Source organism: Seriola dumerili, unplaced genomic scaffold (assembly GCF_002260705.1).
Source record: "Seriola dumerili isolate Sdu_G_001 unplaced genomic scaffold, Sdu_1.0 BDQW01001449.1, whole genome shotgun sequence".
NCBI lineage: Eukaryota > Metazoa > Chordata > Actinopteri > Carangiformes > Carangidae > Seriola > Seriola dumerili.
Window position 1 is genome coordinate 1,072,345 of NW_019175704.1, and position 18,851 is coordinate 1,091,195.

Genomic DNA, 18,851 nt, shown 5'->3' on the forward strand with positions numbered 1-18,851 from the left:
TGCCTAGCCTCTGCTCACGGCGTCTTCCAGCTCCCTGCTTAAGTGAGCGTTTATCATGCTCATACATGTCCTGTTTTGTCTTATGCAGGATATCAATCTGAAGAGGGAATGCCAGTCAATGTCGAGGAGAAACAAAACAAAAACAAGTAATAGCTAAGTCACAAGCCCTTCACTTAAATACAAATCAAATAATTCCAATTCACATATTCATTACTCTTATAAAACATTTTAAAATGTTGCGATACCATAGAGAAGAAAGAAGAAAAGAAGGGTGTGGAAGGACCAAAAAAAACACCTTGTATTCAAATGTTTTAGATTTTTTCTCGTAATCGTTCCCATCACTCCGTCCATCTGGTGATGATGATTTGTCTTTCTGGTTCAGTTTGCTTTGCTTGTTGATCATTGCAGGTAAGGGTCTCCCTATTGCGTTGATCTGCACTGTTCAAAAACTTGCTCCAAAGCATACACTTCAGTTACGGCTGTATAGGAGAAAACACATTAATGTAGCAGTCAGCCCATTTGGCCTTGAAAGGTTTTAAACCTCTACCTCAAAAAACTTAAATGTCGCTCTTAATGCCAGACAAACAAAAATAATACTCTGTGACACAAAATACCTCTCTGTTCCAATTCCATGCTAGTGACCAACGTACTGATTCACCTTTGCTCTACTAATATTAAATTGCTGCTGGACTAAAATTCATGAAGTAGGCTATGCTGTTGATGTAAGAAAACGGCCTGTACCAGTTTTGTTGAACTCGGTCTGTCCATCATCTTGACGAAATACGCCATGCCTCGTTTTCCAAGGACTTCCAATCAGGCGGAGCAGGTACTGGTCATCAGCCTGAGTCACCGCTCAACAAGGAGGCCTAGGCGCCGGAAGGCTTTCTATTGCAGCTGATTCAGCAGAAGCTGGGTCATCTACTGTTGTGAAACAAGGAATATGTTCATTAAGACAAATGTTTGCGTAAAATTAACAAACATACAGTGAATAAAACAGCTTACATATTCTGAGATGCCCAGATCTGACATGCAAGAAATGAACACGAAACAAGCCACAATGAAGCTTGTAGTTGAATACTTAAGGAGATGTACAGCATTAGTGGACCTCCTCCGCTCTTCCAGCGTGACGTGAAAAACTCATCTCTGAAATGCCTGTTCTGTGTGCCTGCTCCTTAGCAAGCAAGGCCACAGATTGGCCGGTCACTGCGATCGTGCCACCTCCACTTCCTGTGTTCATCTCTGCCAAAAGCGCATCACCAGCTAGCGCAGCGCAACAATGAAATAGCCATTAAAAAATACACTCCCTAACTTGCCTTAAGCACGTAAGCCCAGTGCTTCCAAAGTAAACATGTGGATCTTTGAAACCCGAACTGCAGCGCAAATCCATATATTTATGCGGCCACTACCGAGGCAAAGGAAGAAACCAGGATGGATATGTTAGCAAATCTTGTCAAATTTTTTTTGTGTTTCATGCAAGCAGACACGCAGTTGCAATGATGCATTGTGTAAGTCAAGACTTGCGAAGGATGACGATGGATGTAAAGAAGTGAGATTAAAGAGATATAATTATATAAAAGATTTTACATTCAAGCCCATTCACAAACAAATACAGTACTCTACCATAGCTTTCTTCATAATCATCAGCGTTGGTTGACACACACAACTGCATCGCTGGTTGACTTTTCCCTCTCCATCAACAAATAAGTTTTTTAAACTAGCACAGCTGTAACTTTATGAGTCACCTCGTTACTTGGCCACCATCTAGAGCAAAATAAAAAAAAAGAAAACTGCTGTTGAAACTGCCACTTTACTTGAGTAAAATGACAAAATAAGAATGCAGATGAATATTCTCTACAAAGAAATTAAAAACAGAGAGGTAACAGTTTAAAAAAGAAAACAAATACAGATACAATGAAATGAACACATGTTAAAATACCAATGCCTTTATTAGTATCCCACACATCTGGTTTTCACCGGCAATGGGACTTTCCATACACCGTGCGCAGAGTGTCCAATCATTGTATTCACTGTATTGTTTCCCTTTTTATACTGTTAACCCTCTTGATATTGTATTTCCTTTGTTAAAACGAAAAATAATATCATCATGCATTCTTATTTTTGGTCATTTACACGTAGTGCAGTTGACCAAGGAAGTTTTCTTTTATTTTTTCTTCCAATGGACGCTGCCATACAGGGACGCTCTAGACAGTTACCACATTCTGTTTAATAAAAACTCATCTTTGATGGAGGAGAGGCGAAAGTTCAGGCAATATTGTTGTGTATTGTCAACCCAAACGCTCCGATGATTATGGGAACGAAACTATGGCTAAGAATATGTATTTGTTTTGTAGAATGGCCTGAATGGTAAAAATCTTATCTCCGTTTAATCTTCACTTTCTTAGCATACATCGTCAATCCTTACATGCAAAGTCGACACTTCACAAATGCATCCATTGCACAGTACTCGATCTGGCTTGCCATCACAACCACACACACAACAAAATATTTGACAAGATTGCTAAATATCCACTCCCTGGTTTTCTTTCTTTGCCCGTGAGTGCCCATAAATATATGGATTTCCTCAGTTTGGGTTTCAAAAGATCCACATTTACTTTGGAACACTGCTAGACTGCTTTAAGGAAGTTAGGGGAGTGTATTTTTAATGCTATTCCATTGTATGCCTGCAGCTGGTGATGCGCTTTGCAGAGATGACACAGGAATGGAGTGAGGTGGGCACGACCAGTAGACCGGCCATCTGTGGCCCTTGCTGCAGGACGCAGGCACAAACAGAACACTGCATTCAGAGATGAGTTTTACGACACCTCGGTAAGAGCGAGAGGTCCTACTAATGCTGGTACATCATCCTTAAGTATTCACTACAAGCTCATTGGCTTGTTTCGTGTTCATTCTTACATGTCAGAGATCTGCATCTCAGAAATGTAGCTGTTTAGTTCACTGTATGTTTCTAATTTACTACGCAAAACATTTCTAAGGACATATTTCTTGTTCACACAGTAGATGACCCAGCTCTGCATGAAATCAAGCTCCATATAGAAAGCCTTCCGGCCCTGCCTTCTTGTGAGGCTGGTGACCCAGATGATGACCAGACGCTGCCCCGCCTGATTGAAGTCCTGGAAACGAGGCATCGTATTCGTCAGATGATGACAAGACCAGTTCAACAAAACTGGTACATGGCCCGTTTTCTACATTCACAGATAAACTACTTCATATATTTAGTCAGCAGCAATGTTAATATTCAGTAGAGAAAAGGTGAATCAGTAGTTTGGTCACAGTCATGGAATTGGACAGTAGGTTTTTAGTGTTCGTACAGAGTATTTTTGTTTGTCTGCATTAAAGAGGCGCACATATAAGTATGTTAGAGTAGAATTTAAAACCTTTTCAAGCCAAATGGCTGACTGCTTACATTAATGTGTTTTCTCCTACAGCCATTACACTGAAGTGTATGCTTGAGCAGTATTTGACAGTCAGATCAACGCAAAGGAGACCTACCTGCATGATCAACAAACGCAAACTGAACCAGAGAAGACAAACGTCATCATCAACCAGAGGACGCGAGCATGAGACGATTAGAGCGAAAAACAATCTAAAAACATTGGATACAAAAGTTTTCCTTACAACGCTCTCTTTTATTCTTTCTTCTCTAGTTGGTCGCAACATATTTAAAACTAGGTTTATAAAAGTAAGAATATGTGAATTGGAATTTTTTGATTTTGTTTTAAGTGAAGCTTCTACTTACTATTTACTTGTTTTGTTTTTGTTTCTCTCACATTACTTGGCATTCCTCTTTCAGATTGATTAATACCTGCCAAAAGAGCAACAGACATGTATCGACGCCATGATTAAACGCCTCACTTAGGGAGTGAGAGCCGTAGCCAGAGCTACAGGGAGTCGAGGGAAGCGGTTAAGGCGCGAGGTCTTGAGCAGAGCTTTCGATCATCAGCTTCGTCAAGAGTCAGGTATTCAGATCTTAAGTAGGTCCGTTTATTTTTCAAGAGAGGCGCAATAGGCGCATGCGTACGATCGCAGGGCATGGACCTGAACAGACCACCAAACCTCAAGTGAGGAGATAAGTGTAAAGTGGCAATTATTATGAACAAGTAGTCCCTACTAATTTCGCGTAAACATTGGTTTGTATATGAAGCGCTTGCACATACTTGGTCAATAATTACATCAAAGGAGACTGAATGTATGTCCTGCTGCTGGCTGTTCACTTCCTTTTTTTAGTACCGACGGTCCACTGGTCAAGCTATCAATAAAAAAGTAGGAGCGCACAAATCATTGTTGAGCATAGATTAGATTTACTTTCCTTACTCTTACAACATGGAAAACAGAAGTTAGAAGAATGCAGATATTCACACGGAGCAAAACCACAGAAGATGCTGACTACTGTGAGCGACTTTGTAAAAAGTCATTTATGAACCTGTTCTTAAAAAGAAAGACATGACTACTTCAATATCTCATTACTCACCAAAGGTGGTTTGTTGCCCAGTGTCGGTGCAGTACACAAACAATTAGTAAGAATGATGTCTTTTAGCCAAATAATAAACATAACATAAATATTAATTTATCTTCTTGACTACATACTGAAAGAAGTTATATTTAAGAGGATAAGAGCCAAAATAAGAAAATTATATTATCTTCCCTTTTCATTAATATAACAAAGCATAAAACAAAAAGCTTGCTGGTGCTGGACAGACTTGAAATTCACGACTTTGAAAGAACAAAAAAAAATCCAACATTGTCGATCACTTGTTACTCACTTTATCTATGTTTGGCTCAAAACCTTCATCAGTGTAAAATATTATAGTAGCACAAGAACTTTGTCGTAGTTGGTAAAATTCAACTTATTCATTTAGAAATGAGACATGTGGAGCCGCAATATCTCAGAGAATTTTGTCATATAGAATTAATGAATGCAGCCTGTTCCTTCAGTTGCTTGGTCGTGTTTTTCCATGTGGTGAGAGTAGCACCATACGTAATGCGTGAACCAAAGCAGGCTGAGATGCAGAATACAAGTTGTGGAGTGAAAGATGAAAAGTTTGAAGCAGCTCAAGCCATAAGTGACTGAGAGCAGCAGCAGTGGCGGCTGTCTCACTGGCCCGCCCAGAGAAGCCTGAGAGGCCCTCAAGGGAGAGAAGACCGTAACAACGCCCGAGAGATCTGCCTCACCATCACCACATTCCTGTGAGTTATGTACTCGGTAGTACTGCCTGTTCCATCAGTGTGCACTTGATCATCTCTCTTATGAAACTTTTTTCACGTGGAAATTTTGCATGTTACTAATTATTATTGTGATACTCTTCAGTCTGAATTCTCAGATTTCTGTGCTAACTGTGCACAGCAGCTTTCTATACTACACGTTACCCCTGTTGTGTATTTGTGTCAGTCTGGAGCATCGCTAACATCCACCACATGTTGGCCCCATTTCCTCATCACTTTCAGGACTTGAGCCAAACCCCTTCTCACCAAAAACGAGGCAATGTTAGGGCAGTTCAAGAAGCTTACCCCACCTCCTCTTCCACTACCATCCTCTACCTCCTTTCAATCTCTACGTTCAGTGGCCTCCTGCATTCCGAGTGGGAGCAGAGGTTCCCTGTAGACTCAAGCAGCCAGACTAGGTACCCTGGGACTCCCCAGTACAGGAGCCGGACTCCCGCCCAATGCACGGCACCAGCAGCTGTGGGTCGCCAGGAGAGGCCAACACTGGCACAAAGACACTGAGGCCCTGCTACGACATCTTGTCTATGGGCTAGACCTAGAGGCAGGGCACAAGGTTTAGTGTTGTTAGAACCTAGATGTTGTTAGAATATGTTGTTTTTTCTCTTCTGAGCCTGTAGTCTAACCTTCTGCTTAAGTTTAGAGCTTCGCCTGTTTGTTCAATGCACGAGTAGAAGTAGCTCCAACGTGATTGTCCAGTGTACTTGTAAAGATCCTCTTGACTTGCTCTTAAGCCCTGTGAGTATTAGATCATGTTGTAGTCTTTCTGTTCCCTGTTTCCAACTGCTCTTGTAGAATTACTTCTTCCTTGTACTGTATCGTCACAACATTTCAGTGGCAGCACTTAAAATGACAAACGGCCATTAAAAACAAGGCACACCACACCTGTACCAGCAATAGCAGCAGTGCACTATTGCACACTTGCAGAAGTAGGCCAAAAAACGTGGCACTCAACACCTTGGGTGTACTCTGCTTGCATAATATCTTTAGCGTCCACTTTTAAACAACTGTACACATCAAAAATCTGGCCATTAGCGTTTTCATTTTCATGTCTTTTCACTGAGGCATTGCCATGCATATTTCCTGGCTTTATGGAGCTGAGTTTGCATAACTGTACACTAAAACAATACTAATACCGTTAGCCTACATATACGGCCAGCAGATAAGCTAATCAAAGAGCAAAAGCTAATTAGTAACTAGATCGGCTGTATTCTAAAACACACTCGCTCATTTTAATTTTATATGCCCTACTTTATACGAGTGCGATGAATCATACCTACTTGAGACTTTAGCATCCACACAGCAGAAAATAGATGAATAAGAAAAATGATGTAAAAGAGATTATAGTAAACATGGATTAAACTGATACATAAAAACATAGAGCAACCTCTAGACTAAAATAAATACAAAAATAAAGGGGAAAAAATCATGGAATAGAAACAGAAGTTACCACTCAATCGCACATTCTTTAAGAAATTACTGCATGTCAGTTCCTTTGTCAAAATGCAGCCAAACTGTGGATTAGTGACTTTGAAAGATTGACCTCAGCTGGAGCAGCGCCCACTTCGTCATCCTCTCCCCTGTCTTATTGCCCACATTCTATGTTATTATGATCATTCACATTGCACCATCTCCCTGCCACGCTCCTCAGCTCTCTCCCTCTCCTCTCTGCCTCCTCCTCTCCTTTAGGAGCAGTGTCGTCCCGGGTCAGTCTCCACGGTCATAATGTTAACATGAACACCGCGGGTTGCAACAAGGCCGCCGGCAAACCCGAGTAAGCGTTTAAGACAATGAAATATCATTTGCTCCCGTAGGTTCCCTGGCCGCTTTCAGACGCTACCATCCGCCAGACTGAATCAGCGTTAGCCCTTCACATGGGTCTCTGAACGTTGACGGAACACACACGGGACACGACACACACACAACACACACACCACTCTGCACAAACAGGCCAAAAAACATCCCACACACATAACTGTACAGGCGCCACACACAGAGCTTGCCACCACTGCCTGCAACGTAGCACAAACATCTTCAAAAAAGAGGCTCAGTTGTTCGAATGACAAACAATGCAATCAGACACACACGTGACGCTGCGCACGACACACACACCACAACACACACACACACACACACACACACACACCATACACACACACACACACACACACACACACACACCACCAGGATATTGTCAGCCTCAAGGTCCACTATTGTGTTCTGATGCTTCTGTCGTCCTCAATACCACTATCACGGCTGCTTTACAAATCCAGAGATTTCTCACATCTACACCACTTTCTCATATGGCCCTTCGATTTTAACAAACACAATAGCTTCTCGAGGGTTTCATCGACGCATGCAAACACGCCACTTAGGACCCTTTACACGTGCAAACGCAGCCTATGTGAGATATCCCCTCACCTCATTTTAGGGGGATTAAGACGGGGCTGCCCCTCCCTGGGTTTAGAAGCAGCCACAATAACCCCCTCGCCCCTCACCTCAGCTCTGTGTTTTCTGGCTTAGCACTGCTGTTTAATCTCCCTCTGCCTCATACCAATGTCCTCCCTGGGGAATCCCCGGGGGCTTTTGATCAGCAGCCCCAATGGATGCACCCGATCCACCTCCATACACACCCCTACCCACCCCACCCGACCCCATGGGGGGAATCAAGAAGGCTGAAGGAGTCCCAGGGTAGCCCGGTGGAGATAAAGAGAGGAGGAGGCCAAAGATGAAGGGGAGGAGGTCTTGTAAAGAATCAACCTGGGGCTGGGTAAGGGGTGGAGTAAGTGAAGAAATCCTTCCTGAGTTGTAAAGAGAGCGTGAGTGTAATGAGGACGCAAGCAATCAGACAGTGCCTTGAGGCCTGACATATGGAGTTGTGGTGGGTGCCAGCAACACGCAGTCCGCGATCGCCCAACCTGGCCCAACTACACCGCACCCCCCCAACACGCTTCAACCACGTCGAACGAGGGCCACCTCACGGGCGAACACGTCCAAATGCACGCGAGGACCAAAGACCACGCTCGGGCAATCGAGACCCAGCACAACAACTCTCCAAGAACTCTTTACCCCTCTCACACCAACCGCTCCCACCTCAACCTATTCCCGGTCTTATGTTGAAACCAAAAAAGAACCAACATAATGATTTAAAGGTGAGATCTTTAGCGGTTTATAGTGTTCTTTCCAAGTGGCAACTCCGAGGCTGAAAAATGAAGCCCAACGCATAAGTACCAAAAACTCAGTTCTCTGAATTGCTGCTTGAGCCTGGCTCCAAAAGCGAGTCAATCCCCATAGACTCCCATGTTAAAAATGCCCAACTTTACAGCAGAAATAAACATGTTTACAGCCTGTACAAAAACAGTTCTGCGGTCTCTTTAGCTAATTTTCTCCTTCATGACAACTATGAGGGGTGAATTTTTTATACAACTCACTCATTAGATTTTATTAAGGCCTAAAGATCTGCATAATTGAGGGCGTGCCCGTCTTTGAGTGACAGACAGGTGAGGCGCATAAGCTGTTCATGCACTAAAGTCTCGGCTCGTCCGCACGTTCCTCCTCTTTGCCCATTTTAGATTAGCCAGGAGTGCGCAGAGGCGCTCCTCAGAAACCTATGTGCGAAAGGAAAAGTATAAAAGATAATTCAATTTTGTGCTGAAATAATTGTGTGAATGCGAAGTGATTTATGGTGTGACAGAATCATAGACTGTAAATAAAGATGGACGTAGCCTCCGTGACGTCACCCATAGGTTTCTGAGGAGCGCCTCTGCCGCACTCCTGGCTAATCTGAAAATGGGCAAAGAGGAGGAACGTGCGGCGAGCCGAGACTTTAGTGCATGACGACTTATGCGCTCACCTGTCTGTCACTCAAAGCAGCACGCCCTCAATTATGCAGATCTTTAAGCCTTAATAAAATCTAAATGAGTGAGTTGTATAAAAATTCACCCCTCATAGTTGTCATGAAGGAGAAAATTAGCTAAAGAGACCAGAACTGTTTTTGTACTAGGCTGTAAACATGTTTATTTCTGCTGTAAAGTTGGGCATTTTAACATGGGAGTCTATGGGGATTGACTCGCTTTTGGAGCCAGGCTCAAGCAGCAATTCGAAGAACTGCAGTTTTTGGTACTTATGCGTGGGCTTCATTTTTCAGCCTCGGAGGTTGCCACTTGGAAAGAACACTATAAACCCTAAGAACTCACCTTTAAATCATTATGTTGGTTCTTTTTGGTTTCAACATAATGACGGCATTAATAAAGGGATCAGTTACAATTACTTGCTCTTATTACTCTGCGTAATGGTAGCAACGGTATTAGATGTTTAGTGTACAGTTATGCAAACTCCAGCTCCATAAAAGCCAGAAATATGCATGGCAATGCCTCAGTGAAAAGACATGAAAATGAAAACGTAATGGCCAGATTTTTGATTGTTACAGTTGTTAAAAGTGGATGCTAAATATATTATGCAAGCGGAGTACACCCAAGTGTTGAGTGCCACGTTTTTTGGCCTACTTCTGCAAGTGTGCAATAGTGCACTGCTGCTATGTGGTACAGGTGTGTGTGTTTGTTTTAATGGCCAGTTTGTCATTTTAAGTGCTGCCACTGAAATGTGTGATGATACAGTACAAGGAAGAAGTAATTCTACAGAGCAGTTGGAAACAGGGAACAGAAAGAACTACAAACATGATCTAACTACTCACAGGGCTTAAGATGCAAGTCAAGAGGATCTTTACAAGTACACTGGACAACACGTGTGGAGCACTTCTACTCGTGCATTTGGAAACAAACAGGCGAAGCTCTATACTAAGGCAAGGCTTAGACTACAGGCTCAGAGAGAAAAACAACATATTCTTAACAACATCTAGGTTCTAACACACACTAACCCTTGTGCCTGCCTCTAGGTCTAGCCCATAGACAAGAGTCGTAGCAGGGGCCTCAGTGTCTTTGGCCCAGTGTTGGCCTCTCCTGCGACCCACACTGCTGGTGCCGTGGCATTGGGCGGGAGTCCGGCTCCTGTACTGGGGAGTCCCAGGGTACCTAGTCTGGCTGCTTGAGTCTACAGGGAACCTCTGCTCCCACTCGGAGATGCAGGAGGCCACTGAACGTAGAGATGAAGAGGAGGTAGAGGAGGTAGTGGAAGAGGAGGTGGGGTAAGCTTCTTGAACTGCCCTAACATTGCCTCGTTTTTGGTGAGAAGGGGTTTGGCTCAAGTCCTGAAAGTGATGAGGAAATGGGGCCAAGCATTGTGGATGTTAGCGATGCCTCCAGACTGACACAAATACACAACAGGGTAACGTGTAGTATAGAAGCTGCTGTGCACAGTTAGCACAGAAATCTGAGAATTCAGACTGAAGAGTATCACAATAATAATTAGTACATGCAAAATTTCCACGTGAAAAAAGTTTCATAAGAGAGTGATCAAGTGCACACTGATGGAACAGGCAGTACTACCGAGTACATAACTCACAGGAAGTGGTGATGGTGAGGCAGATCTCTTCTGGGCGTTGTTACGGTCTCTCTCCCTTGAGGGCCTCTCAGGCTTCTCTGGGCGGCCAGTGAGACAGCCGCCACTGCTGCTGCTCTCAGTCACTATGGCCTTGAGCTGCTTCAACTTTTCATCTTTCACCCACAACTTGTTCTGCATCTCCAGCTGCTTTGCGTTCACTCGTCTCTCCTAATGGGAAAAACACCAGAAGCAACTGAAGGAACAGGCTCATTCATTAATTCTATATGACAAAATTCTCTGAGATATTGCGGCTCACATGTCTCATTTCTAAATGAATAAGTTGAATTTTACCAACTACAAAGTTCTTGTGCTACAAATTTTACCTGATGAAGGGTTGAGCCAAACATAGTAAAGTGAGTACAAGTGATCGACAAAATGTTGGATTTTTTTGTTCTTTCAAAGCTGAATTTCAAGTCTGTCACAGCACCACAGCCTTTTTGTTTTATGCTTTGTTATATTATGAAAAGGGAAGATAATAATAATTTCTTATTTTGGCTCTATCCTCTTAAATTAACCTTTCAGTAGTAGTCAAGAAGATAAATTAATATTTATGTTATGTTATTATTTGGCAAAAGACATCATTCTTACTAATTGTTTTGTGTACTACCCGACACTGCACAAAACCGCCTTTGGTGAGTAATGAGATTGAAGTAGTCATGTCTTTTGCTTTAAGAACAGGTCATAAATGACTTTTTACAAAGTCGCTCACAGTAGTCAGCATCTTCTGTAGTTTTGCTCCGTGTGAATTCTGCATTCTTCTAACTTCTGTTTTTCCATGTGTAAGAGTAAGGAAAGTAAATAATCTATCTCACGATGTTTTGCTCCTACTTTTTTTGATATGCTTGACCAGTGACCGTCGCTACTAAAAAAAGGAAGTGAACAGCACAAACATACATTCAGCTCCCTTGATGTAAATTATTGACAAGTATGTGCAAGCCTTCAATATACAAACCAAATGTTACCAAATAGTAGGGCTACTGTCAATAATGCCACTTACACACTCTTTCTCCCACTTGAGTTTGGTGTCTGTCACCATGCCCTGCATGCGATGCTCCATGCGCCTCCTCTCTGACAGCTCTCTCTGTAGCCTCTGCTCACGCGTCTCCAGCTCCTGCTTAAGTGAGCGTTTATCATGCTCATACATGTCTGTTGTCTTTTGCAGGATATCAATCTGAAGAGGAATGCCAGTAATGTGAGGAGAAACAAAAACAAAAACAGTAATAGTAAGTAGAAGCTTCACTTAAAACAAATCAAAAAATTCCAATTCACATATTCTTACTTTTATAAACATGTTTAAAATGTTGCGAACCAACTAGAGAAGAAAGAATAAAAGAGAGCGTGAAGGACAAAACACCTTGTATTCCAATGTTTTAGATTTTTTCTCTAATCGTTCCATCTCCGTCCTCTGGTTGATGATGACTTTGTCTTTCTGGTTCAGTTTGCTTTGTTGATCATGCAGGTAGGTCTCCTTTGCGTTGATCTGACTGTCAAACTGCTCAAGCATACACTTCAGTGTACTGGCTGTAGGAGAAAACACATTAATGTAAGCAGTCAGCCATTTGGCTTGAAAGGTTTTAAACTCTACCTCAAAACTTACAATGTCGCTCTTTAATGCAGACAAACAAAAAATACTCTGTGAACACAAAAACCTTCTGTCCCAATTCCATGACTGTGACCAAACTACTGATTCACCTTTGCTCTACTGAATATTAAATTGCTGCTGACTAAAATCATGAAGTAGGCTATCTGTGATGTAGAAAACGGGCCTGTACCAGTTTTGTTGAACTGGTCTGTCATCATCTGACGAATACGATGCCTCGTTTCCAGGACTTCAATCAGGCGGGGCAGCGTCTGGTCATCATCTGGGTCCACCAGCTCACAAGGAGGCAGGGCCGGAAGGCTTTCTATGAGCTGATTCAGCAGAGCTGGGTCATCTACTGTGTGAACGAGAATATGTCATTAGAAATGTTTGCGTAGAATTAGAAACATACAGTGAATAAAACAGCTACATTTCTGAGATGCAGATCTGACATGTAAGAATGAAACACGAAACAAGCACAATGAGCTTGTAGTGAATACTTAAGGATGATGTACCAGCATTAGTAGGACCTCCTCGCTCTTCCAGGTGACGTGAAAACTCATCTCTGAATGCCTGGTTTCTGTGCCTGCGTCCTGCAGCAAGGCCACAGATTGGCCGGTCTACTGGTCGTGCCACCTCCACTTCCTGTGTCATCTCTGCAAAGCGCATCACCAGCTGCAGCGCATACAATGGAATAGCATTAAAAATACACTCCCTAACTTCCTTAAAGCACGTAGCAGTGTTCCAAAGTAAATGTGGATCTTTTGAAACCCAACTGAGGAAATCCATATATTTATGGGGCACTACCGGGCAAAGAAAGAAAACCAGGGAGTGGATATTTAGCAATCTTGTCAAATTTTTTGTTGTGGTTTGATGGCAAGCCAGACAGCAGTTGCAATGATGCATTTGTAAGTTCAGACTTGCGAAGGATGACGATGATGTAAAGAAAGTGAGATTAAAGAGATAAGATTTTACATTCAAGCCATTCTACAAAACAAATACAATATCTTACCATAGTTTCTTCATAATCATCAGCGTTTGGGTTGACACACACAATCATCCTGACTTTCCCTTCTCCATCAAAATAGTTTTTAAACAGATGTGTAACTTTAGAGTCCCTGTATGGCACCATCTGGAAAAAAAAAAAAAAAAAAACTCTGTGAAACTGCACTTACTGTAAAATGACCAACAATAAGAATGCAGATGAATATTTCTCTACAAAGAAATAAAACAGAGTAACAGTTAAAAAAGAAACAATACAGATACAATGATGAACACATGTTAAAATACCAACCTTATTAGTTCCACACATCTGGTTTTCACGCAGGACTTCCATACACGTGCGCAGTGTCATCAAGGACTGGTTAATATTACCTGTAAATGACACATCATAGACATTTGGACAAACACTATTACTAAAGACATAAAAAATAGGTTAAAAAAATCTGAGGGTAAAGGGAAAATGCCTCTGGTCGACTTCAGAGACAAGCCCACAGTAAGGAATGAACTGACCTGCTTCACGGAGACGGCTTCCCTCTGCTCTGGTTCTGCTGGTGCGCTCACTGCCTGCCAGGTCAACCAGACAGAGCTGGCTCACATTCACCTGGTTTTTGTCCTGTGTTCCAACACACCCATTAGCATAATTATAGACCGGCTGAATCATTTGTGACACAGGAGGTGTGCTTATTTGGCCTGTTTTTGTTACAGCCTGATTAGCTTAAATTGAAATTCACAAAGGATTCTCTGGCTGTCACTGAATAAACACTTGTCATAAAATCATGAAATGAAAATCATTTTCCAATATGCAACTGGAGCTGTATGTCACCTGTAGAATGTGGTCACCATCAGCATCCAGTGGTGCCTGGGCCAGCTTTACTGTGAACACACTGTGGGAGCGACTGGATTCACGGTTGAGCTGAGTGTTGGCTATCCTCCTTTTCTTTTGTCCTGGAGACAGAGCAGATCATAAATACAATGTGTGACATTAACAAGAGCAGTAACAGTATCTTGTAATACAGACTGGTCTGCATGTTACGGGAACACACATAAGACAAAATACATAAAATATAATACAATGTAACTATAGGCAAAAGAAATTATTACCACTCACCCTTCCAAAAGACTTCAAAAGCCTCTTCTGTAGATTTTACCTCAACTTCTGTGCAGCCAGCCACATACATGTTATGATTCTGATCTTCACGGAGAATCTTGGATTGAGGCGGTCTGAAACAAGTTATTCAAAATGATCAACAACACACACCAATAATGTATCACAATGTTTTGCTTTAGTATGACAAGCAGCAAAAGCTCAAATGACAAATGCTTGATGTTAGTGTCAACAACAAAATAAAATACAATCTAGAGACACATACAAACACATACAGGGGTACAGACACATGTGCAACTGGTTTACACACAAGCTTAAGACATTCAGAGATGTTTTGTATCTCTGCATCAACAGTAACAGCCAGGAGCCAATCCTTAAAGACAACAGCCACTGAAATTACACAAAGCTAGTAAACTACACCTATTCTATATACAGGGTTTTGGATTAATGGGATGGAAATACACTGAGGACTCACGGAAAATATCAGCTACAGCCAAGTTACAAGTACGAATAAATAAAGCACTGTGTAATGTTCTTTACTGGCCACATACATGAACTCATTGTTCCTTACAGGTGTGCCTCCGCCAAGCCACCTAACAAAAACAGGACTTTTAAAAAGTGTATCTTTTCAACACAGAACTACAAAGCAAAAAAACTTACTCAGAATAAACATGGAACAGAGTCAAAGTGGTTATAATGCAGAAACACATGGTTGCAATTATTAAAAAGACATTTGTAGTGGACATTAGTAGTGCATTTTGTGATGTTGTGGATACAGTTGGGAAGCTGTATGAGTCACCATCTCATCAAAAAAATACCACAAACTAGTCTTTTAAGCATTCTGCCATTAAGTTTAGAGCAAATCTGTTCAATACTTTTTACTTAATTCTGCTGACAAAAACAAATGAACCAACAAACACGCATGAAAACAGAATCTCAAAGGTAGAGGTAATAACCTGAATACAGATAAGGTTTGTACAGAAAACCCTTCAACATGACAATGTGTTTCAAAAAGCACAGTTGAAATTTGAAATCTGGTCTCTTACTTTGGTCTGATTGGGTCAAACGGAGCATCTTCAAGGAGATCATAAATATAGTTATTATAGATCTCGATGTAGGACACAAAGACGCTGTAACAACAGTCTTCATCCACATTCTCAGATTTACATGCCTCCTCTGAGCTGATCATATCTGCAAACTCTGGGTCAGGCTTCTGCCTAAAAAATAAAGAAAATAAAATGAAAAAAAAATTACATCATAAACAGCAGTCATCATGAACTTTAAATCCAGTTCCCTCCAATTTTAAATCAGTACTCATGAACACCATACATTAGTATAGTAAGTAGTAGTAAGTATAGTAAGTAAAAAGTATAATAACTTTTACTCAGATACCTGGAAGATGGTGTTTTGGGCACTGACTGCTGACTGTCTCGCTTCTGTCTCTCCAGGAGAGCATCAACTTGACCTTGAATTTCCATCCCATTCTTGTCATCTGGTTTAAACACCTAATGAAGATTTAAAACATTTCAAGTAAATGTACACCCTGTATTTTTTTTAGACCAAGTGTGCAAAACATAAATGAATGAAAGACGTACAAATCTTTTGGCCTGAAAGGGACCAATGCTGTTGAAGAGCATGTCTAAAGAACGAGGGAGGAGTCCACCTTCCCCAGGTGAGCCGGTCATGGTGAAGGTCTTACCACTTCCAGTAACACCGTATGTAAACAGCAGACCTATGAACATGGAATATCACAATCACATAACCAAAGAAAGGGTTAGAGCAGTCTGTTATACTTTTTATAGTATTTGATGATGGTCAGATAAAACATGCTGTATATTATATATTATATGTTTTATCTGACCAAAGGTCTTAAAAGCAGCCAATTGTCACAATTGTGACTTTTGATATTTTTGCTTGATAAATTTCAATGATTAATTGGTTCACATTTTCTGCTGATCCACTAATCCTTTCAGCACTAGAGAGGATAAATAGTCTACAGTTTATGGGATACTGCACAGTGCATGTCACCTTGCCATGAACTTACCATTCTTACAGTGAATAAGGTCGTCTACCAGTGGCTTGGCAACATCCTCAAACAGCTCCATTTGAGTGGTATTAATACCAAATACTTTTTTAAAGGAGTACTGTGTCTAAAGAATACACAAAGAAAGAACATTCAGCAAACATGAATGGCAATCAACAGAAAATGTATGATAGTGAGCCAAGAGCCATTATCATTACCATGTATTAAAAGAGTTAGTGTCAAAGACAGACAGACAGACAGACAGACAGACAGACAACTGAAATGTTTTACATACTCATAACTTTCCATGCAGAAACGCAGCAACACATTTACCTCTTTGTATTCCCCATTGCGGTTGGCTTTAAGACCATCAGGAGCATGCAGCTGAATAGTGGAGCTGCTGATCATCTCAATACAACATTCCTCATCTCCTGCTCCAAGTGGTCGTATACGGCAGTATACCTACATACAGAAAAATTAATTAATTAATTAATTAATTAAGCCTGGTGTTAATTAATAAATTCTAGGCCATTTCTGTATAGCTCAGTTTTTATATCTGGATTTGAAGTCTATACATAAGCTGAGAAAGGCATCACAGCTGAAAGAACTACATTCAAATAAATTTAAGTCTTGAATAGTGTGTTTATAAGAATTACTAGATTAGCTCAACATAAATTCAGTTTTGGTAAAATGGTGACTTTTCCTTTCATTTCTATTAAGGGCTTGAATAGAGAAACAAATTTCCCTTTTACTGAGACTGTGGTGTGATAGTGTTTCAGTTTGAGGATCAGCAAAGTAGTGTTTACTTACTCCAACAGGATCTTTCTCTATGTTGGATGCCTTCTTTGGGCCAGGCCTCCGAGGAGTCTTGCCTTTGCTGTAAGTGATGAAGCAATACAGAATCATTGTCAAACACAAAATTGTATGCCGCATTTAACTTACTGTTTGGGTAGTTAATAATCCATATGATTCACCTAAGTAACTTACACTACATAGCCAAATGTATGGGGACACCTAAACAATACCTGGCTCTCAATCTGAGGTCCAATTCATCCTCAAGGTGTTGAATGGGTTGAGGTCAGGGCTTTGTGCGAGCCAGTCAAGCTCTTCCACACAAACCTCAAAATTTATGGTATTGTTCACTGTAATGTAGTGATGGGAAAGGGATTTCCACAAAATTGAGAACACACTATTGTCTTAAATAGTCTGTCTAATATTAAGATTCTCCTAAATTACAAGTAAGGGGCCAAGGCCAGAAGTTGGAAGAATCCAAACCAGACCAAAAATACATCTATGTACAAAGGTATGTTGTGAGTAATAATGTCCATACTTTAGACCATATAGTACAATTTTCTGTGACAATCCAGCGGTGATAGTCAGCTAAAATATGAACGTAACATTATATTCGCCATGTTAGACTAACTGAAATGTCATTAAGTTTTTGCATTTTTAGTAGAGAAACACTATGACTTAAAGAATAGGCCTACCAGGCACAGGCCGAGAGGCTCAAGGGGACCCAAATGGTAAATGGTAAATGGTAAGGGGACCCAAATCCAGAGCCTGTTTGAAGTGACTGTTAATACTTATTGTAGTGAAGTCAAACAACTACAGAAGGCACAAAACAACTACAATGAAATGCAAACGACCACACAGAGACAAAATGATAACAAAGACACAAAAACAACTACAAGGAGTCACGAAATGATTACAAAGACGCAAAATAACTAGACGCAAAAGACTAAAAAGAGTCGTTAAACGAGACAATAGTCTATGAAAATAGACACCAAACAACTACAACTTCTTCTTCAGCCTGGAGAGTTAGGGAGAATTTTACTAGTGTGGGCCCAGGGGCGCGTTGTCTCATAATCCGTCTATGACATAATTGCAACGTTAAGTTGTTTGAAAAGTTAATGCTGAGCTCGTACGCCAACATCGACCAGTTTTCAGTCACCCAGCCTTCGTTGACCAGACGGCGAGCTAAGCTAACGCTACGGCGCTAACCCTACTAGCCGGACTACTCTTTATCTAGAAAGCAACCACTAGCAGGTTATGTCAGTTACCCTATCTGGATAATGTTTAACGCACTGTATAGTTGTGGACTGTTGCTTTTTTTTTTAATCGAGCTAAATGTAACGGAGGGTAGTACTCACCCTGGTCTCTGCATTGTTGTTGGTCAACTCTCTCACAGAGCGCCTCTTCTCAATTTGAAAAATTCCCTCTTGTGAAACGTCAGTCTAACAGTCACATATTTCAGCCAATCACAGCGCAGACCGGTAGCTCTGCAGCGGAAGTTCCGCCTTCTTCTTCTTCTTCTTTTTTTTTTTTTTAAATGGTGGTTAGGTACCAACGTTAAGGTGTATTGCTGCCACCTGCTATGCTGGAATGTGGACCAGCGTTGATTAACC

The 18,851-nt window shown here is 41.3% G+C and overlaps 1 protein-coding gene across 2 annotated transcripts in view; it reads right to left on the reverse strand.

Annotated features, from left to right (window-relative positions):
• Nucleotides 1-17,286, reverse strand: part of LOC111238660 (kinesin-like protein KIF23) — a 20,529-nt gene extending 3,243 nt beyond the window's left edge. The window contains exons 1-17 of one of the 2 annotated variants that reach the window (XM_022768280.1): nt 17,257-17,286; nt 16,780-16,908; nt 16,468-16,573; nt 16,019-16,155; nt 15,816-15,928; nt 15,470-15,640; nt 14,427-14,539; nt 14,142-14,263; nt 13,829-13,931; nt 13,611-13,690; nt 13,329-13,448; nt 12,832-12,991; nt 12,510-12,674; nt 12,092-12,258; nt 11,735-11,908; nt 10,699-10,905; nt 10,115-10,444 (exon numbers count right to left, since the gene is read on the reverse strand). In XM_022768280.1, the coding sequence (XP_022624001.1) occupies nt 10,115-10,444; nt 10,699-10,905; nt 11,735-11,908; nt 12,092-12,258; nt 12,510-12,674; nt 12,832-12,991; nt 13,329-13,448; nt 13,611-13,690; nt 13,829-13,931; nt 14,142-14,263; nt 14,427-14,539; nt 15,470-15,640; nt 15,816-15,928; nt 16,019-16,155; nt 16,468-16,573; nt 16,780-16,854 (2,343 nt within the window). In that variant the 5' untranslated portion in view covers nt 16,855-16,908; nt 17,257-17,286. The remainder of the gene's footprint in view (nt 1-10,114; nt 10,445-10,698; nt 10,906-11,734; nt 11,909-12,091; nt 12,259-12,509; nt 12,675-12,831; nt 12,992-13,328; nt 13,449-13,610; nt 13,691-13,828; nt 13,932-14,141; nt 14,264-14,426; nt 14,540-15,469; nt 15,641-15,815; nt 15,929-16,018; nt 16,156-16,467; nt 16,574-16,779; nt 16,909-17,256) is intronic. The other variant, XM_022768281.1, reaches the window with a different exon arrangement.
• Nucleotides 17,287-18,851: the final 1,565 nt, after the last annotated feature.